Raw genomic sequence first — 22786 nt, 5'->3', positions numbered from 1 at the left:
AAATACTTCACCTTTTTCCTTCTATGTCTACATAAAAGTTTGAAGCATAGCTCCAATCAAATGCTCCTGTACGTTCGTCCACCCAAGTTTTCAGCTCCATGTTGCATCTGTCACTGGACTTCAGGACTATGATGTGATTGAAAAAGTCACAGGCTGCAAATAAGTGATTAACAATGGAACCAATACTGAGGTCAATCACGACATCTCCTTTAATGTGACCTGCAGAAAAAAATTCAGACTGTTGAAGAATACATATGTATAGGTAAAAAGTCACAAGAATAGGAACCCCCATCATCTATATACTAGAAATGAGTAGAGATGAGCGATGTTCGAGGTTCAAGGCTCGCCAATTTCATGTTCGAGTGATTTTGGGGGGAGCTCGAGATCGAACTCGAACGCGAGCTTTTTGCTAAAAGCTCGATAGCTCGAGTTACATTCGAGAACGGTTCGATCAGCAAAAAGCCTAGCTAGTTACTAGCTGGCTTTTCACTGTAATAGTGTGAGTCACTGTGATTCATACTATTATCAAATTTCATCCGATAGTGTGCGGGGGGGACGCGGTTTAGATCTGTGCTGCTGAAAGGATGCCGATTGCCATCTTTTTTTTTTTTTTTTCTTAAGCGCGCGTGCCAGGATGTCAGCCAATTACAGACACACACACAGCTAAGTGGATTTTTGCCAGACAAGCAAGGGCATGTGCCATAGGCTGTGAATGTCACATGTCCTTGCCTTATAAATACGGCATTTTCCCTCACGCCGCCATTATCTGCCTTCTGCGTGTGGGTGTCAGTCACCGCTCACGCTGCTGCTGCCGCTCCTGCTGTGTGCGCCATAGACACAGCGCTGTAGAGATTAGGGACTGCTGCTTATTTCAGCCCTTTTCAGGGCTGATTTCTAGGCGCTCCGAGCCATAGCTGCTAGGCAGGTCCGTGCAAACACTGTATACAGCTTTAGATAACAGCGTCTGTGTACCTCAGCTCAGGGAATTCCTTGCTGTATTTCATCATTAGCAAGGATAGAAAGTGAGGCTTCCTTTCCTGTCCTGGTACCCACAGTACCCGGGCATTGTACCCACCTGCCCAGTTTTGCCATGCTATTTTTATAGCAAACAGTGCTGACACTTATTGGCATCCAAAAAGTGTCTGCTATACTAAATTAGTGTCCCACTGATGGCAAGCAAGTCCCACCACCTCTGCTTTCTACCCTCCTGCACATTTTTGCTACGCTATTTTTATAGCAAACAGTGCTGACACTTAGTGGCATCCAAAAAGTGTCTGCTATGCTAAATTAATGTCCCACTGGTGCAAAGCAAGTTCCACCACCTCTGCTTTCTACCCTCCTGCACATTTTAGCTATGCTATTTTATAGCAAACAGTGCTGAAAATTAGTGGCATCCAAAAAGTTTCTGATATACTAAATTAGTGTCCCACTGGTGCCAAGCAAGTTCCACCACCTCTGCTTTCTACCCTCCTGCACATTTTTGCCACGCTATTTTATTTGCACAAAGACCTGACACTTTTTCTGCCATCCTAAAAGTGTCTGGAATACTAACTTAGTTTTCCTTTCCTGTCCTGGTACCCGCAGAACCCGGGCACTGTACCCACCTGCCCACTTTTGCCACGCTATTTTATTTGCTCAAAGAGCTGACACTTTTTCTGCCATCTTAAAAGTGTCTGGAATACTAAATTACTGTTCCTTTGCTGCCAAGCAAGGTACACCACATGTGCATTCTACACTCCATTTCTGCTACGCAATTATTAACGCCAGGTAGTCCAGCCCATCTGTGACGAAGGTGCAGGCGTGGATATAATGTTGCCTTCATCCAATGGTGGTTCTCTCGATGTCTGACAGAGCTCAACAATACCATCTGTTTACACTTCCAAAACAAGTGACGACCTGCCAATCACACTCCCTGTTGTGGGTAAAGGGGTGGAAGTTCAGCGTGAAAAAGCATGTGTGACTGCTGCCCCCACAGTCACAGAGGATGAAGGATGAAGAGCATGCAGATGCACTTGATGGGGCAGGTGGTGGTTGCACAGCCCCGCTAGGCGGCATTGTAGCACAGTGAAATTCCCATTGCGACTTATGCTTCATTGAAAGTAATGTACAGGGTGGGCTCCCAAGTATGCAGCAAAACCACGCAACAGGAAAAGGACTCTAGGCAGTTGGGTTGATAAATCATTGTTTAAGTTTCCCAAAACAAACAATAAGAACCATGCATAAAACTGAAAGAATAGAACAATCTATTCAGTTGCCTACTACCTGGTAATCCCTCTGCGTAGCAGGAGTAATTGTGTGTGTGTGTGTGTGTGTGTGCGAACACGACTTACCAGTGGCGCATTACAAGAGCTTACACCTTATCTACCTAAACATAGACAAAACCCATTACTCCCCTGAATATCCTTGTTAGCTGAAGCCTCACAGATAAGGCAGATGATAACAGTGTGAATACAAACCACACAGCTCAGCAACACAGTCCTGGAAATCTTGTAAATCAACAGTCAATACAAACATGTGTCGCTGTCCCTCTATGATTTAAACTGTAAGTGACAATTTGACAGTGCAGAGGCAGCAAGTCTTATTGTCTATAAATAGTCGGCCTACCCAGAACAGATATGTGTTTTGCTAATAAAACAAAGTGTTGCGTGCACAAATTACTGTCTGGGCCCAGCCTACCGTACCCGGGTACTGTGGTGTCCAGTTGCCATAAATACAGACTTTACGTTCCTCTCACAGTAAACAGTATAGACAGCACCGGAAGAATGTCGGTCTGTGGCACAGGATGCTGCTCACAGGCGTTACGGTCCTCCTCACCAAACTAAAACACAACTCCCCTTACAATTGACCAAAGTGTTTCCTCGGTGGCTCCTTGCTGTAACACACACCTTTAGCTTTTCCTTCTGTTCATACGCAGCATCTCCAAGTCCACAGCCGAAGACCGTTTTGCTATTGCTATAGTGACCAAACAGACAAAGGCAGATGCAAAAAAACAGCAGCCCCTTGTGTGTAGTCTGCAACAATGCATGCAATGAACAGCAAATAAGCATGTTGCATTGACAGTGGATAAAGCTGAGCAATACACCCTCATGCTATAAATTCATATCCATGTGACACTTCATGGACGAAGTACTCAAAGTAGTGACTTTTTTCCTTCTACTTAGAGATTGTTGACAAATCTTACAGATTACATGAATTGAGTGATCCTTTGCGATGTCAAAAAAAGCCCCAGGCTAGGCAAGGCTTATAGCCCATGCGACCTGCAGAGCCAACATGACTTATGCTCAGAGGCAGAGTTGTGGCCGAGGATTCAGTTGTTGACGTGCTTCCAGTACTTTGTCTCTGTACAGGAAGACGCAATGTGACCTCGTCATCAGTAGCATCCTCCTCCACCTCCTCTGCTGACCTCATCGACTGGGGGACTTTGGTTTGACAGTAAGTGAGGTCTCCAAGCTCATCATCACCCTGTGTGTTTTCATTCCCCTCGTCCTGAGTCCTCCGAGACAACCTCTTCCTGCCCTGACCGAATAATAAAGTTGGCGTTCCAATCAGGTATCTGAGTCTCATCAGCATGTTCCCCATTGTCTCCACCAGGAGGATTTACAGTTTATGAATGAGGGTGTACATTATACTCAGCACCTTCTTCATCGGGGCCTGGATCCGACTCACAAAGCTTCAGTGCATCTGTGCAGATCATTTCCCCTGTCTCCTGGAACTCGCTGCCTCAACAAGTCAGATTATCTGCTACACCCGCAAGCTTGAAACGGAACCAGAAAACTCATCTGTTCAGAAATGACTATAACCTTCAATGACACCACCACCGTGCGTAGCTGCCGCCCAACCTACACCCCACCTGCTGTCTTCTCCCCAAAATCCTTTATAATGTAATCCCGCAAGGGCAGGGCCCTCTTCCCTCTGTACCAGTCTGTCTATTGTTACTTGTATATGTATTCTATATGTAACCCCCTTCTCATGTACAGCACCATGGAATCAATGGTGCTCTATAAAATAATAATAATAATAATAATAATAACAATAATAACTTCTTTTTCTGTACTCACTGCAGCTTTGGAGCAGACCTCTGATTCCCAGGCTATAGTGTGACTGAACAGTTCTGCAGGATGCTTTTCTTGATAGCAAAAGTATAGAAGGTAATAAATGGCATAATCTTACAGGTAGATAGAAGAGCGACCAAGATTAGTAGAAGAATGGGTGGGCTGCAACACCAAGACAGGTTATTAAACTTGGGGTTATTTAGTTTGGAAAAACAAAGGCTTAGGGGGGATCTAATCACAATGTATAAACATATGAGGGGACAGTACAGAGACCTTTCCAAAGATCTCTTTACACCTAGGCCTGCAACTGGAACACGGGAGCATCCGCTACGTCTCGAGGAAAGAAGGTTTAATCATAACCACAGACGAGGATTCTTTACTGTACGAGCAGTGAGACTATGGAACTCTCTGCCGCATGATGTTGTAATGAGTGATTCACTACTAACATTTAAGCAGAGCCTGGACGCCTTTCTTGAAAAATATAATATTACCAGTTATGTATATTAGATTTTATGACAGGGTGTTGATCCAGGGAACTAGTCTGATTGCCGTATGAGGAGTCAGGAAGGAATTTTTTTCCCCATTGGAGCTTATTTGACACATTGGGTTTTTTTTGCCTTCCTCTGGATCAACATGTTAGGCTACGGGTTGAACTAGATGGACTTAGAGTCTCCCTTCAACCTTAAAAACTATGAAACTATGAAACTATGCAGACTCAACCATCTCTGTTACTCCATACTCAGCAGGGCTGGTGGAAACTTGAGAGCTGTTAGGAAGCAAGTGCAATTGGGTTGACACCACAGAGGAATGTAGTATTTGGGATATTGAACTTGAGGTGAAGGAGAGGTCACTTTATGGAGCACTTGAGATCCATTGAAGCAGCTGCTGTTTTGGTGCCTCATCCAAATTTGTTAGCGATGGTCGTGTCCGGGAAAAAATGGATCATATCAGATTATCCACAGGAAGAAGTACACCTGTTATTTTGGCTGGTAGTTGGTGTTAGAAATCGGTGCTTCCGTAAGCGCAAGCAGCCTGCTGCGTTCCAGTTGTGCACAAGCGCCAGCTGCCATTTTGGGCTGTGCCTCGGGTCGTCCAGCTGGCTGCTTTCTCCTCCACGTCTAAGTGTGGAGAGGTGGCTAGTGAGCATGCGTGTGCCGATTTACCGCAGCCGCAGCCTAAGTCCAGTGTTTCGCCTAGTGAGTATGCTCAGCCTGACTGTGCCTTTCCTGAGGCAAAGTCCTCAGTTCGGGCTACAGTGCATGCTCCCACACTTAGTGCGAAAAGCCTCTTTGCACAGGTACTTGCACTCCGTGCCGTGTCTAAGTCCTGTGTTGTGCGTAGACAGCATGCTGAAGCTGATACTCTTTTTTCTGAGATTGTTGTTCATGCTACTGAACATGCTCAGGTACTTACTGCATCAGAGGCTAGGTCCGGTAATGAATTCTTTGGCCCTGCCCCTGACGAGGCAGGCCCATATAGACCACAGGGCATCAGGTGTCCAGACAATGTGGCCTGGCCACTCCGGACTGGCTTGCAGAGGCCCGCCCCTATGACTTGTCACCTCATTATTGTTGGTCAGACGATGACTGGTGAGGTGTTTGGGTCGTGGCTGCCATGAGGTCATCATTGAAGTGTCGGTTCAAATAGGCCGCTGGTTATGCCACTCATGACGTGTCACTCTGCTTTTGTCTCCAGGAGGTGCATTGTGGTGCACCCTGGGTTGTGGAGGACCCAGGTTATAAAAGCGGCTGGAGCCAACAAGGAGATGCGCAGTCTTCTATTATGCTCAGAAAGACACCTCCATGTGTTGAACCCATTGCGGCTTTAGGCCAGAGGTAGGCAGGGATAGGGCATCAGTGCAGGCCGTCACCACACTTGGAACGCATAACGGTTAAGAACAGCTCCTGTCCTACCAGTCCTGCTAGTGCAGCCCAGTGGCATTAACTGGGCTACTGCTGATGCTCCTGCTGTCCAGAGTTGTGGCCCCTATGCAGACGGACAGCGTACCCAATGGCCCTTGTGTTAACAGGGAGTTCCTGGGCTGGGTGTGTGTGTGGACCCTGTGACGCTAACTGGGATCCCAGTCGCCAGATCCGAGTGTCGTCTAAGGGTTACTTTGCACACTAAGATATTGCAGGTGTGATGTCGGTGGGGTCAAATCGAAAGTGACACACATCCGGGACCGCTGTCGATATCATAGTGTGTAAATCCTTTATGATACGATTAATGATCGCAAAAGCGTCGTAATCGTATCATCGGTGTAGTGCCCGACATTTCTATAATGTAGCTTCAGTGACGGTACGATGTTGTTCCTCGTTCCTGCGGCAGCACACATCGCTGTGTGAGAAGCCACAGGAGCGAGGAACATCTCCTACCTGCGTCATCGCGGCTCATGCGGAAGGACGGAGGTGGGCGAGATGTTAACGTCCCGCTCATCTCCGCTCCTCCACTTTTATTGGCCGCCTGCCGTCGCTGTGATGCCGCATAACCCGCCCCCTTAGTAAGGAGGCGGTTCGCCGGCTAGAGCAACGTCGCAGGGCAGGTAAGTGCATGTGAAGCTGCCGTAGTGATAACGTTCGCTACGGCAGCAATCACAAGATATCGCTGCTGCGACGGGGACTATCGCGCTCGGCATCGCAAGCATCGGCTTGCGATGTCGTAGTGTGCAAAGTACCCCTAACTTGGTTCAGGCTACTAATAGTTTCAGAGCCACCCAGCTCTGTATCCTCCGCCTAACCTTCGAGTTGCCAACATCTCCTTATCCATCTGGGAGCACGGTGGACACCGACTGGCGATTGGGATATATACCTTTCTCTTTCTTTTATTGTTTTTTTTTTTATATAGCGCTAAGATAGTATATAACACCTTATCCAAATCTGCCAGTCCCCCCGTAACAGATGGTGTTTGTTCAGCAAATGTTACTGTTGCTTAACCACTAAACGAACGGACACAGACTTTTTTCCCCTTTTCAGCACATCTGTTCCCCTTTCCACCAGCATCTGTCCTTTTTCAACTCATTTTGTATATGACCAAATTTGCAACTCTGCAGGGACACCGTACTCAATGCCATCTCAGCCCAGCAGCCAGCCCTTGGTCCCTCAGATGTGGACAAGTAAAAGACTCTTTCCTCCTAGCCATGACAAAGCGTTGAGATTCACTCTGTGCAGCACTGGTGTTTAGTGGAATAGCAGATCTAAGATTGCGTACCACCTTCTGCTGATACTCCTGCATACGTGCGTCCCTTTCTATGGCTGGACTTATTTCGCAAAATTTGGTCTTGTACCGGGGATCTAACAGTGTGGCAACCCACTGGTCAGCATTACTTCGAATTCGGTCAATCTGAGGGTCATGTTGTAGGTAGTGCAGCAAGAAGGCGCTCATGTGTCTTGCGCATCCAGGAGGACCAAGTCCTTGCTTTGTTGGTAGCGGAGATGTGAGAATCATGTCTCCTTCCTCTGCCTTCTCCCCCCAACCTCACACAACCGAAATGTGAGCAAGCTCTCCCTCATCTGCTGAGCCTTCCATGCCCATCACCAGTTCATCCTCCATTTCTTACTGGGCTCCTGCACGTTCTTCAACAGTTTTGCTGATACTATGCGCCCTTGTTAATCTCTCTTCCCCACCGTCGCATGCCTGCCGCCTTGTGCCGCTGACCGTCTGGACCTTATAGATCTTGTTATCCCTTCCGCATATGACTCCTCCTGTACTTCCTCCCCTTCCTCTTGTCCAACACCTGACTCCGAATAATGTTTACAGTGTGCTCCAGCATGTAGATGACTGGAATTGTCACGCTGAGAATGGCATTGCCAGTGCTAAACATCTTTGTCGACATTTGTAAACTGTGAAGAAGGGTGCATAGGTCCTTGATGTGACACCACTCCAGCAGCGTGATCTGCTGCACCACCTCTGAATCTAGTTATCCCAGGCTATATGTCATAACGTATTGCAGCAGGAGTCGGCGGTGCTGCCACAGACGCTGCAACATGTGCAGATTCAAATTCCTGCGTGTCGGCACATCGCATTTCAGGCGGTGAACCGGCAGACCGAAAGACTTCTGGAGCGATGCAAGTTGTTGAGCTGCTGGGTGTGAATGGTGGAAGTGAGCACATAGCAAGCGTGCCCGCTGCAGAAGGCCATGTAGGCCAGGATGGTGGTTTAAAAATTGCTGGAGAACCAGGTTCAAAACGTGAGCCATACAAGGCACGTGTGTCACATTGCCCTGACGAAGGGCCGCAGCCAGGTTTGCATCATTGCAACACAGGGCAGTTAAGTCACCACCGGAGTCCGCTCCATCAATTTGTACTCCGGTCGCCAGGTGACACCGTGTTCCTTTCATGCATAGTGCTGATGATGGGAGAGGAGTCGATGTCAGCGGCGACGGTGGACGCAGGTTATGATCACCCACTGGGCTGCGTTACCTTGAGATATGCAGAACCACTGGCTGATTGTAGGTGGTGGGTGTCTCACAGATGAAGTACCATGATTCAGCTACAACCAATGGGAAGACACCACACCCTTTGTTAGGCCCATCCTGTCTGAGGACGACTGCCAGACATAGCTCTGAACCTCTGGTTCCTATTCTGCCCAGTTCTGTTTTGTAATTTTGTGTGCTTGTTTCCTGACTACTTTTCCTGCTTGCTGTTTATGTACCTCGTTGCCCGATTCGCATTTGACCACTGCTTGTTTTCTGATTAAGTCCTGTCCGTCCCATTCTGTTCCTGTTCCTCAATGCATGGTTTGACCCTGTCTGACTACTACTCTCTAGGACTGCAGTCTTCCACAGGTATTGATCACCTTTGGCCCTGTGTAATTTCAACTCCCTGTATAGGGGTTAAAGGGTTTCAAAGTTCTGGGGGTCCTGCTTGGTGAGTGGCTTACCTGTAGCCTCTCCGTTACAGCCCGTCTGAGTGTGTGGATCCAGGCAGGTGTAACACCGTGCCCTCTGCAGAAGGCCATGTAGGCCGGCATAGTGGTTTAACAATTGCTGGACAACAGATACAACACGTGAGCCACAAAAGGCACGTGTGTCACATTGTCACGGCGAAGGGCCGCACCCAGGTTTGCATCATTGTCGCACCCGGCCTTCCCTGGCTGATGGTTGAGTTGAGACAAGCATTGATGAAACTCGGTCTCACTCTCCAGAGCTTACAGTCCACAAATCCTCAGCGGTGTGACTCACATTTCGCAGACATTTCAAAGTAAAGAGTTGACCGCCTGATGCCGTTGAACTCTGCTGCCAGCATAGTAAGGAGGTGTGTGGCATTCCTTGTGCGCAGTTACAATGCGGGTGGCCTGACCACACCGGGTTTGGGCGGAGGTGGAGGACCAAGATGAGGTTGAGGAAGCAGAAGCAGTGCAGGAACTTCTACATACAGAGGAAGGATTGAAACACAACTCGTGGTGACGGCAAGACTTGTACAGCAGACCCTTTTCCATCTCTTCCTATAGTAACCCAGTGACCAGTCAGTGACATGTAATGCCCCTGTCCATGGTGACTGGGCCAAGTATCTGTGGTGAAATGCACCCTGTCACACAGAGTTTCTCAAAGAAGCGGTGATGTTTTGTGCGACATGCTGGTGTTGCGCGTGCACATCTTTGTTGGAGAAGGAGTGGTGACTGGGCATTGGCTCTTGGGGCACTGCAATGGGCATAAGGTCTCGAAAATCCTCTGTCTCAAAAGGGTGGAAAGGCAGCATTTCTGTAGCCAACAAGTTGTAGATGTTGAAAGTCATCCTCTTAGCCATGTCATGCCCTTCGAAAATCAGGTAAAACCCAGCGAGGGGACTCCAACCACAGTCTCCCTTGTTTCCAAAAATTGGGCCCCACACACACCACTTGACTGGCATCAGTTGTCCCCCAGTTGCAATCTAACAAAGATGCTTTGCATGAAGCACTCTCAAAAATACACCTGCCTTTCGCCTCCCCAGGATGACACAGGGGAAGAAAAGTCCTCTGTGATCCATGACTTGTTCATTTTGATGAACGTTAGTCTGTCCACATTGTCACTGGACAGACGCATGAGCTTACCTGTCAACACACACCAAGCAGCACTGAAGACACGTTCCAAGAGAACGCTGGCTGCGGGACACAACAAGATCCCCAAGGCATAAGTGGCGAGCTCAGGCAATTTATCCAGATTGGAAGCCTACAATGAGCAGGGCTCAAGTTGCACAGTAATGGCATCGATGTTCACTTGCATATACTCACATATCTATGTCTCCTCCTCTTTTTCCTCGTCCAGCTATTTAGTTTTCTGATGAGTATTTGTCCTTGTCACTTTCCCATATGTTTGTGTTGTCTTGGGAGTTGTTTGTCACCTTTTGGACACCTTTGAGGGTGTTTTCTAGGTGTTTTTATCTGTTTGTGATTGCCTCCCATTGTTTTCAATAGGGTTCGAGAGGTTCGTCGAACGGCTCGCCGAACCAAACTTGAACGCGGCTTCCGTTCGATGAACCGAGCCGAACTCGAGCCTCTAGAGGTTCGCTCATCTCTAGAAATGAGTGAATGTTTTGAAAATCACATACTCAATATTGGAAAGCTTGTAATTTCTTGGAAACTGCACTTGTGGGAGAGGACAGAACCACACTGACCATAAGAGCTTACACTCTACAGAAGAGAGAGACTTACCCAGTGACTCTGAAGGTGGAAAATGATTCTACCATACAAACTGTGCTCCACGTGGAACCACCACCATCACCACCACCAGTAATGACCACCATAGAAAGTGTGCTCTGCTGGGAACCGCTAGTGACCCAAGTAATGACCACCATTGTACTAGGTATAGCCATACAAAAAGACATTCGCCTGCTCTTGGATGCTTCAGCAGATACATACCCTCTGTGAAAGTTTTCAGAAGATGTTCAGTAGGAAATATCCAAGTATCTTCTGCAAAGACCATACTAGGGTTATCTGACAAGTAATGCTCCAAATGTTGTCTGGAATCAAAGTCATCCACACGGTAGAGCTTACTGGGACTGAGATCCATCGTTTAATCTTGTATCAGAGACAGAGTGACTCCTTCTAAACTGGTGCACGAGGTCTTTATAAAGCAGCAGGAACTATTTTGCAAAGAGTGTAAGAATTAATTACCAGGTCATGAGTTTTTATGTTCATTTAGAGTCTTGGAATCCTAAAATGACTTGAGGATGGAAAGATATTTAGATGTAAGAATGAGTTTCATGCAAAATTAAACACTTTGAGATTTGATTCGTGGTTGGAAAAAAACAAAACAAAATTTCCCAACACCATTTCTCAGACTACTAATACATTAAAAATGAGATAACATCCTTTTGCTTTTCCCAATAATGCCTTGCAGCTGCAGCATCTAGTGAATATCACACCTTGTACAGCAGTGGTCAATTCCTGGGACATCACATATCTCCTGGCAGAAAACCACACTGAAATGGGGTCAAAACCACAGTTTTTGTATGCTTTTCTGCCAGGAGATGTAGATTTGGTGCTGAAATGTATACATTAAGGTCACATGAGGTGAGGTCACTGAGTTCAGTAAGTTCAGTTGAAGTGAGTTTACCTGATGTCACAGGTGGGGTAATGTGGGGACCTCCAGCTGTGACCCCAGGCAAACTCAGTGATATCACTGCTCACAGCTGCTGCTCAATCAGTGTCTGCCTAAAGCCACAGCAGGCAGTCATGTTCTCTAATGTGTCAGTGCACTGTGACTTCAGTATGTAGCAGAGTCGGGATCATCGTGGGATGTCACAGTATTTTGAACCTGGATGTTTTGGGGATTAATAAATTGGTGAAAGAGGGTGTTTTAAAAAAAAAAAAATAAATAAAGGATTTTTCTGTGCATTTTGTGTTTATTTCTTTTCACTTAGGATTAGTAATAGGGGTTTCATAGAACCCTCCTCATACTATTACAGGAGTTGATAACAGCTGTGAATTTTGATAAACAACAGCTGTCACTAACCCCTTATATTAACCCTATTGCCACCCCACCAGGGCAATCGGGAAGAACCAAGTAAAGTGCAAGGATTGTCACATCTAATGTAATGTGCCACTTCTGAGCATCTGCGAGCTTGTATTTTTAGGCTGGGGGGACAATATCCATGGAACCCATGCTGAAAATACCAGCCCTTACCCGTCTGCTTTACCGTGGCTGGATATCACAAATGGTGGGACCCTACACTTTTTTTTTAAATTATTTATTTATTTTGATAACCAGCCACAATAAAGCTCACAGGTGGGGGCTGCAGCAAATTGACTGCAACCAATTACAGATACGGACACAGGGTCGGGGCATGTATAGCAGTCTGCAATTAATCACAGACACTGGCACAGAAGGTAAGCAGGGGAAGCAGTGAATATTCATGAAGTTTAATTAGCAGACCCAGAAAAGTCTGACTACAGTGATTTCCCTGGTCAATCACAACCATGTCAATACTTGGAAGTGCCCACACCAGGAAAGCTTGCTGATTGGCTGCTCTGCAACCTTTCAACAGCTTTATTCAGATTACAAACCCGAACAGGAACCAGACATACAGATACAAATCTGTGTTCGGGTCTTGGACATGGACCTTGAAGTTTACAGTTCGAGTTCTCTCATCCCCACTTTTCAGAAAAAACGTATGCCGGATGTGTCTCAAGCAGCAATCCACAGGCTAGCAGAAATTAACTCCTGCAAGCCCGATGCCTGAGCCTGTCTGTGCAATTCAAAAGCAGCATTTTGTGGAGTGTCCGACTATGCATTAGATGTAGTCCTGACACTCAGTGAGTTTTGAGCCAGATAACGTGTGATACTATTTTGGACCTCTTCCTGGCAGAATGCCCACCATCCTAAGCACATTCCTGTTAGAATGTCCTGCACATTGGGCCCCTTCCTGGTATAATATCCTTCAAGCTATGCACCTTCCAGTAATAATGTCCAACATCCTGTCCTGGTCCCCATCCTGGTACAATCTCTCCATCCAGTCACCTTCCAGTAATAATGTCACCCATCATGAGCCCCATCCTGGTATAATGACCCTTGCCCTTGGCCCATTTTTAATAATGTTTCCAGTTCTGCCACTGTTTAAAATAAAGAAACAATTATTTTTACCTTTGCTGCTCCCATGAAGTGTGGCATTCTCTTCTTTAGCTAGTGCAAAGACCATCAGCTGACTTTGTCCTGCCTGCTATGAATGATGCAAAACATCACTCCTATGTGCCCCCTGTGGCTGGCACCCTGACATCAGCTCCTTGCCTCTTATTGACTGACAGTGTGTGTTGCTGTGCAGAGACCCAGCGGGTGTCTGTGTCGCGATACATCACAGAGACCCGCTGGTCCCTGCATACATTACTTTGTGCTTCCTGTCTCCCTTTTATATATGCCTCTTCCATGTTCTACTTTTAAATTAAGATATAAAGTGCATATTTTATTATTCTTACCTGAAGCTGGAACTGCCAAGTTTTTTTCTTCCTCTACATTGCAATACGTATCAGCTGAATGTGTGTCCTCAGACACGCATCCAGCTGAAATAGACACTGGTGTGGGTAGGCGTGCCTCCAGCATGGGCCGGGTCACAGTCGCTTCCCTTGTGACTGTGATCATTACACCCTTGATTTTATATAATCATATCTCATCTTCTTAATTTGAGTCACCGTTTTAGAATTCCACTGTATCCTGATGTACCACACCTCACTTAAAAAGGCCACTCTTGTTTTTGCAGCTATCTGATGTTCGAGTATCACTTTGTACAAGGCTCAACCTTGATGTCTCTCAAATAGCATACCAGAAATGTTGCATGTGCGGAAGATGCCGGTTAAGCAGCTTCTAAAGCCAACTCAAAGTCTACCGAGTTGAAGCAAAGGTCCAGTGTATCTGCCTCCTTCTAAAGATAAGTGATAAACCCTGTATAGTACAGCAGTTTTACGCCTTTCAATGATGTACGTGTTGTTACCGGTAGGGAATTAAGCAAAATAATGAAGTTACTGAATGACGTTTGATAAAAATTTTGAGATCTACTGAAAGTGGTTTACAAAATATCATCAATTTACACCATCTGTAGTCGATCGCCACCATTTCCTTTCACAAGCTGCTGATCAAAGCGAGAGGTGTCAAACATCTTGTGTGATCTGATCTAGTTTTTGTTACTGCTTGTCTGAACACTCCTCAACATTGAATTGTATAAATCGAAAAAGACAGTGGCATCTCTCCAAAGTGTCCCAGGAGCCTTTTGTCAACAAGAGAATGCGAGGTGACATATTTCTGGTGCAAAGTCAATGGGAAAACAGGGGGAGGAGAAAGCTCACCAGGATATTTTGCTGGCCTCACCGATGTATGGACGTAGCTGGCTACCACGTGTAGACAAAGAGAAAGGATGAAGTCCAGCACCAGGCTCTTTCTTGTAAAAAATATTTCTTATTCTTTATTAAAAAAAAACTCATATGTGCAAAGATAAAACATGACCCATGATGTGAGCCCCATGAGGCTCCCGCGTTACGCATTTTGGACGTCTCCTTAATCATAGACTAGCTTCAGCACACCAATAAGGAGAAGAGAAAAATTCTTTGATCAACAACTCTCGTTATTTATTAGTAAGGTATATGAAAAAAAGGGGAAAGTGTCCAACGTATCGACCCTTCAGGGGTCTTTCTCAAGGACAATTGGTCTATACAGAAAATAAATAAGACAATATAATATGATCAATTACAAGATATAAATGATAACAATGTATATATAAAAAATACAATAATGCATTGAAGTTCACAATCAACGAGTCACAGATCAATTCAGAAAATAATTGAATTATGATTTCCATAATTCTATGACTTTTACTTCTTGGTGTTGCACTTTCAATTTTGAGAGCTATAGTTGTAGACCAAATAATTACATTTTCGCAAAATAGAGAGCAAATAAACATAAAAAATTCTGTCTTGGTAAAGGAAACAAATAGGTAAATCGGAGGACATCTTACGCCTTATAGTGGCTTTATTGTGTGCACTAGACATGATATTCATCAAATTTAATTTTAAAATATAATTTGTGACATTGAGACTCATCTTGTGTCATCTCAGACCTATTTCTCTTTGTGGGCTGCAATGAATATGACACCCTTATAGTCAATGAGGTCACTCACAATTGTTCTCTTCTTAATCACACAGCGGTCAATTACAAATCCTTCTCCAACCAGAGCTTTCCTGGCAAAATCCTCATCATAACTGAAAGCCTGGAACTTATCTTTCCCCACAGTGTAATAATTCATCTCTAAAGCCCCAAGTAATAGGAGGTGTCCTCCAGGTTTTAGCAACCCTGATAATTTCCTGAGATATTTCATGTAGTCATCTTGATCTTTGCTGATATAATCTAAGAGGCAGACACTGATGACACAATCTGCCGGTGGTAGGACTATCGGATCCATCATATTTTCTTTCTCAAGGTCACATTTGACAACATGATGAAGGGCCGATCACACTTTTCCTTCTTTGTCCTCTAATTGGTCACTGAAAGAAATGGAAAATGATGAAAGTGATTGTCCCACAGTCAATAATGAATGAAGTAACATGATTGTAGGAGAGCTGCAGAGCAAACAAGCCCAATAGAGTCTTAACTGAAAAGACACATGAGAATAAACAGAGGATTCACTCACCTTGTGAGGTTGTTGAGGATAAGAATTGAGTATCCAAAAATACCTAATTCAGCCATTTCATAGACTCGGGTATATAGTTTAGTAGATGTAAACTAACACACATGTTTATGTATGCTTTTGTTTCTTACTAACATGTATATATGTATATTGCATATTTAGTGATTTTTCCTTAAACACAGTATATACCAGCACATGTAATCTTAAGATGGCTGCTACATCCTGTCTACACCCGAGGTGATATACAAAAGAAATTCCTGGAGCCTGGACTGACCAATCCAAAGAGGATATGCAGATTTCCTATGCGTCATGAAGCCCCGACCTACGATACTTGATTGGACTAAAACTTTTGTTCACACCCCTTTACTTCTCGGTCTAGGGTTTTCGTTTAAGAATAAAGTTCAGTTGCCTCAAGGTCTGTCATGGAGACGGTCCATAACCGATATATAGTGTCTGTTATCGTTCATTCTCGAGTGCACACATGACATTATGGTTTGAAACAGCCGTCAGATCCAAAAGTGACCGGTTGAGTCCCGCCCTCAACAAGGTTGTGAACACACAACACTGATGAGATATGGAGGGTGTGGCAGCTGCTGCAGGGACAAAGTGTCGTAGATCAAGAGAACAATATTGAGAACAAAATGTGGTTTAACTTGTGTCGCTGCAAAAAGGGATCCAAGTGCACATATGTGGCTTATGGGCAGTATATTCGATGCCTTTGAAGGTAAACCAACATCACATGGATACCAACAAGTGATTGAAGAAGTTGGTTACTTCGAAATGCGTTGAATAACTATTCATAATCCTCCTCTGTATACTATGATCCCTTCTTGCAGCAGCGTAGATTACACCATATTTGTTCCTTAATATACCTAGGGTGGCATTTTTGAGCTCAGTGGTTAGTGTTTGATCATCGGCTTCCAATATAGGTGGAAAGACTGGAAGACTTTTATATTTTTATATTGTATTAAGAAATAAATGTTCAGATCCCGTGGTATGCAATAATCCCGTAGGTCCCCATTCATATCACTGTAGCCAAAATAAGGTATTCCATAAGAGAAACTTTTTTTTACTAAATTAAAATGTACCGAAAATAGCATTTTCCACTACAAAGAGGCACTGGAAAAAAATTATACCGTGCTATACTCTTTTTGCACTTTCGTCAATGTCAAACATTTGCGATTGTATGGTGAATCAGTGGAATTGATATTTTGATCTTAGTGGACAAATGTAGACTTTATTACTGACATTTAGCATTTCATTTTAAAGAATCAGCAAAAGCATTAGTACATGCCCTCATCATCTCCCACCTCGACTACTGCAACCTCCTGCTCTGTGGTCTCCCTTCCAACACTTTTGCACCCCTCCAATCTATACTAAACTCTGCGGCCTGCTTAATCCATCTCTTCCCTTGCTATTCCTCAGCCTCTTCACTCTACCAATCCCTTCACTGTCTTCCCATTGCCCAACGACTCCAGTTCAAAACATTAACCATGACATACAAAGCCATCCATAACCTGTCTCCTCCTTACATCTGTGACCTAGTCTCCTGGTACCTACCTGCACGTAACCTCCGATCCTCACAAGATGTCCTTCTCTACTCCTCTCTTATCTCCTCTTCCCACAATCGCATACAAGATTTCTCCCGTTCCTCTCCCATACTCTGGAAAGCTCTACCCCAGCACATCAGACTCTCCACTACCGTGGAAACCTTCAAGATGAACCTGAAGACCCACCTCTTCCAACAAGCCTACAACCTACAATAGCCCTCAGTCCAGTAGACCACTGCGCAACCAGCTCTGTCCTCACTTATTGTACGCTCACCCATTCCCTGTAGACTCTGAGCCCTCGCGGGCAGGGTCCTCTCTCCTCCTATACCAGTCTGTTTTGTACTGTTAATGATTGTTGTACTTGTTTTTATGTATACCCTTTTTCTCTTGTAAAGCGCCATGGAATTAATGGCACTATAATAATAAATAATAATAATAATAATATATACATGAGAGTTGAGGTTTGGATACTATTGTACCTATGACCCAACTATAATGTGAACAGAGCCTGAGGCTATCTGCCCACGGCAACTCGCACCTGTGGATATATCCGCAGGTACGTCCGCAGGTTTCCCGCAGCAGCTCCCCGGAATCCGCAGCTATCCATAGCTGTGGGATTCCAGCGAAATAGCTGCGGAAAACCTGCAGACATTCATGTGACTTACCTACGGAAGTCCCGGCCTCTATCTCCATAGAGGAGGGCCGGGATTTCCGCAGATATTTCCGCAAGAATAATTGACATGCAGTTACGTGCGGCTGAGGGACATCCGCAGCATATTCCGCAGCTGCACATACCGCAGCATGGACACAGCACTCCCCATGTCCCATAGGATAACATGGGGAGTGTCTGTACTTGCTGAAACCTGCGGATTTATCTAGAAAATCCAGATAAATACGTAGGTTTTCCGAGGCAAAATCCGCAGGTGCGAGCTCCCATGGGCACAAAGCCTTACTATGCTCTTCCAACAGAACCCATTATTCTACAGACACTAAAACAAAGAATTTTGATCTTAGGGGACAAATGTAGACTTTATTACTGACATTTAGCATTTCATAAAGTAGACAGAAGATATACAATATTACACTAAGGCTGAAGTCATATCTTTTGTATTGTACAAATGATAACATTGGGTTTTTCCCAATTTTTTAGACAAATGCTTCACCTTATTCCTTTTATGTCTACATGACATTTTGAAGCATGGCTCCAATCAAACGCTCCTGTACGTTCGTCCACCCATCTTTTTAGCTCCATGATGCAACTGTCATTGGTCTTCATCACTATGATGTGCTTGAAAAATTCACAGGCTGCATATAAATGATGAATGATGGAACCAACACTGATATCGATCACAACATCTCCTTTAATGTGACCTGCAGAAAATAATTCAGACTATTGAAACATGCAGTGAAGGAAATGATTATTTGACCCCTTGCTGATGTTGTAAGTAAGTTTACCCAGTGACAAAGACATGAACAGTCTATAATTTTAAGGGTAGGTTAATTTAAACTTTAAGTGATAGAATATAACCCCTTCACGACCGGCCGATTTTTCGCTTTCCGTTTTTTTTTTTTCGCCATTCTTTTTCTGAGAGACGTAACTTTTTTATTTTTCAGTCAATATGGTCATGTGAGGGCTCATTTTTTTGTGGAACGAGCTGTACGTTTAAATGAAACCATAAGTTTTACCATATAGTGTACTGGAAAACAGCAAAAAAAAATTCCAAATGCAGAAAAATTGCAAAAAAAGTGCGATAGCACTATTGTTTTTGAGATATTTTATTCACTGTGTTCACTATATGGTAAAACTGATGTGTGGTTGTGATGCCTCAGGTCAGTGCGAGTTCGAAGACACCAAACATGTATAGGTTTACTTTTATATAAGGGGTTAAAAAAAAATGGAAGTTTGACCGAAAAAAGTGGCGCACGTTTTACGCCATATTCTGTGACCCCAAGTGTTCTCATTTTTCGGGATCTATGGCTCAGTGATGGCTTATTTTTTGCATCTCGAGCTGACGTTTTTAACGGTACCATTTTTACGCAGATGCTACGTTTTGATCGCCTCTTATAGCATTTTGCGCAAAAGTTGTGGCGACAAAAAAAGTTTTGGCAATTGGAATGTTTTTTGTCGCTACGCCATATACTGATCAGGTTAATTGATTTTATATTTTGATCGGGCGTTTTTGAACGCGGCGATACCAAATGTGTGTATATTTTTTATTTTTTTAACCCTTTAATTTTCAATGGGGCGAATGGGGGGTGATTTGAACTTTTAAGTTTTTTTGTTTTTTTTAAATTTTTTAAAACTTTTATTTTGACTTTTTTTTATTTTACTAGTCCCCCTAGGGGGCTATTGCGATCAGCATTCTGATCGCTCTGCACTATCTGCTGATGACAGCTATACAGCTGTAAACAGCAGATACGCTCTCTTTCTCTTTTGCTGTGCTGCTGGCAGAGCGAAAGTGAAAGCAATTCATGTGTAGTACAGGAGTCATCACATGCGTCACGTGACTTCCGGTATCGGGCGGTAAGTAAACGTTTACCGCGATCGCGCTTATAATGGCGCTGTCACATATTGACAGCGCCATTTAAGGGGTTAAACGGCACGAGCAGATAACGATTCTGCTCGTGCCTAGCAGGCACACATCTCAGCTGTGACAATCAGCTGAGATGTGTGCCGATCGCGGCATGCTGCGTCCAGCAGACCGCAGGCAGTAAGATTATGACCGCTAGGACGTAATTTTACGGCCCGCGGTCGTTAAGGGGTTAAACAATAAAATCCAGAAAATCCCATTGTCTAAATTGTTTAAATGTATTTGCATTTTGCAGAGAGAAATAAGAATTTGATCCCTCTGGCAAACAAGACTTAATACTTGGTGGCTGTCTCCTTGTTGGCAGCACAGCAGAGTTTTTTTTGTAGTTGATGATGAGGTTTGCACACATGTCTGGAGGAATTTTTCTCCACTTCTCTTTGCAGATCATCTCTAAATCATTAAGATTTTGAGACTGTTGCTTGGCAACTCAGAGTTTCAGCGCCTACATAGGTTTTCTATGAGATTAAGGTCTGGAGACTGGTTCAGCCACTCCATGACCTTAATGTGATTCTTTTTCAGCCACTCCTTTGTTGCCTTGGCTGTATTTTTTTGGTTATTGTTGTGCTGGAAGACCCAGCCACGACCCATTTTTAATGTCCTGTCAGAGGGAAGGAGATTGTCACTAAGGATTTTACGGTATATGGCTCCATCCATTGTCCTATTGATGCGGTGAAGTAGTCCTGTGCCCTTAGCAGAGAAACACCCTCAAAACATAATTTTTCCACCTCCATGCTTGACAGTAGGGACGGTGTTCTTTGGGTCATAGGCAGCATTTTGCTTCCTCCAAACACAGCGAGTTGAGTTAATGCCAAATAACTCAACTTTGGTCTCATCTGACCACAGCACTTGCTCCCAATCACTCTCAGAATCATCCAGGTGTTATTGACAACCTTCAGATGGGCCTGCACATGTGGGACTTTGTGGGCACTGTAGGATTTTAATCCATTATGGTGTAATGTGCTACCAATGGTTTTCTTGGTGATAGTGGTCCCAGCTGCCTTATTAACATGTTCTCCTGTGTAGTTTTAGGCTGATTTCTCACCTTCCTCATGATCCTGGATAGGCTACAAGGTGAGATTTTGGCTGTAGCCCCAGATGTCAATTGACTCTCATTTTGTATTTCTTCCATTTTCTTACTATTGTCCCAACAGTTGTCTTCTTCTCACCCAGCGTCTTATTTATGGTTTTGTAGCCCATTTCAGCCTTGTGCAGGTCTATGATCTTGTCCTTGACATCATCTCCTTCTCACCCAGCATCTTACTTATGGTTTTGTAGCCCATTCCAGCCTTATGCAGGTCTTTGATCTTGCGCCTGACATCCTTAGAAAACTCTTTGGTCGCCCATGTTGTAGAGGTTAGAGTCTGACTGATTAATGGAGTCTGTGGACAGGAGTCTTTTATACAGGTGACAGTTTAAGACAGCCGTCTGTAATGCAGGTAATGAGTTGATTAGGAGCATCTAACTGGTCTGTAGGAGCCAGAACTCTTAATGGTTGGTAGGGGATCAAATACTTATTTCTCTCTTCAAAATACAAATACATTTATATAATTTATGCAATGTGATTTTCAGGATTTTATCTTTGATATTTTATATCTCACTGTTAAAATTAACCTACCCTTAAAATTATAGACTGTTGACGTCTTAGTCAGTGGGCAAACTTAGAAATTCTGCAGGGGATCAAATAATTATTTCTTTCACTGTACGTATGTATAGGTGAAAAAGTCACAAGAGTAGGATGCACTATCCTCTAAATACTAGAAATGAGAGAATGTTTTGAAATTCAAACACTCAATTTTGGAAAACTTGTAATTTCTTTGAAAATACACGAGAGAAGGAAAAGAGAGAGAGAAAGAACCACACTTACCATAAGAGCTTATACTCTACAGAAGAGAGAGACTTAAGCCTGCTTTACACATTACGATTTCGCATACGATATCGTATGCGATCGTAACCGACCCTATTGTATGTGTGGCACGTTCAATTTGTACGTACTTACCCGTCCATACAACCTCGATGTGGGCGATGAACGTCCATTTCCTGGAGTGGGAGGGGCATTCAGCGTCACAGTGACGTCACGCAGCAGCCGGCCAATAGAAGCGGAGGGGCGGAGATGAGCGGGACGTAAACATCCCGCCCACCTCCTTCCTTCTGCATTGCTTGGCGCAGGTAAGATCTGTTCATCATTCCTGGGGTGTCACACACTGCGATGTGTGCTACCCCGGGTACGATGAACAACCTAACGTTCAATATTTAGGAATTGAACGACGTGCGTGCGATGAACGTTTTACCGTTCAATCGCAATCGCACGTAGCTGTCACACGCTACAATGTACCTTATGATTCCGGATGTGCGTCACTTATGATGTGACCCCGCCGACACATCGTAAGATATATTGTAGCATGTAAAGCGGCCTTAACCCAGTGATCCTGAAGGTAGAAAATGATTCTACCATACAAACTGTGCTCCATTAGGAACCACCAGTGACCCAAGTAGTGACCACATTGTACTAGGTATGGGCATGCAAAAAGACATTCGCCTGCTCTTTGATGCTTCAGCAGATACATACCCTCTGTGAAAGTTGTCAGAAGATTTTCAATAGGAAATTTCAAGGTATCCTCTGCAAAGACCATATCAGGGTTATCTGACATGTAATCCTCCAAATGTTGTCTGGAATCAAAGTCATCCACATGGTAGATCTTAGTGGAACTGGGATCCATCGTCTAATCTTGTATCACAGACAGAGTGACTGATTCTAAACTGATCCACAAAGTCTTTATATAACCAGCAGGAGTTAATTTGCAAAGAGTGTGAGAATTAATGATCAGGTCATGAGTTCTTCTGTTGATTTATAGTCATGGAATCATATAATGACATGAGGATGGAAATATATTTAGATGTAAAAATGTAAAAAAAAATATTTATCCCACTAAGGACCAGGTCTTCAAGAATTTGCAATAAAAAAAAAACAGTAACATGTTATTTGCATCATTGCAGCTTTATGAGGTCTT

General features: G+C 44.2%; 1 protein-coding gene and 1 pseudogene across 1 annotated transcript in view; both read right to left on the bottom strand.

Moving 5' to 3' along the window:
* LOC142255909 (indolethylamine N-methyltransferase-like) overlaps nt 1-11037 on the bottom strand; it is a 59041-nt gene extending 48004 nt beyond the window's left edge. Inside the window, exon 1 of the mRNA XM_075327354.1 lies at nt 10887-11037. Within this exon, the coding sequence (XP_075183469.1) occupies nt 10887-11037 (151 nt within the window). The remainder of the gene's footprint in view (nt 1-10886) is intronic.
* A 3520-nt stretch (nt 11038-14557) lies between these two features.
* On the bottom strand, nt 14558-22510 carry LOC142256821 (indolethylamine N-methyltransferase-like; annotated as a pseudogene).
* Between the last annotated feature and the right edge of the window lie 276 nt (nt 22511-22786).

Source organism: Anomaloglossus baeobatrachus, chromosome 11, assembly GCF_048569485.1.
Source record: "Anomaloglossus baeobatrachus isolate aAnoBae1 chromosome 11, aAnoBae1.hap1, whole genome shotgun sequence".
Classification (NCBI taxonomy): Eukaryota; Metazoa; Chordata; class Amphibia; order Anura; family Aromobatidae; genus Anomaloglossus; species Anomaloglossus baeobatrachus.
The sequence above is the reverse complement of the archived record's forward strand: the minus strand, read 5'-3'. Positions and strand labels throughout refer to the sequence as shown.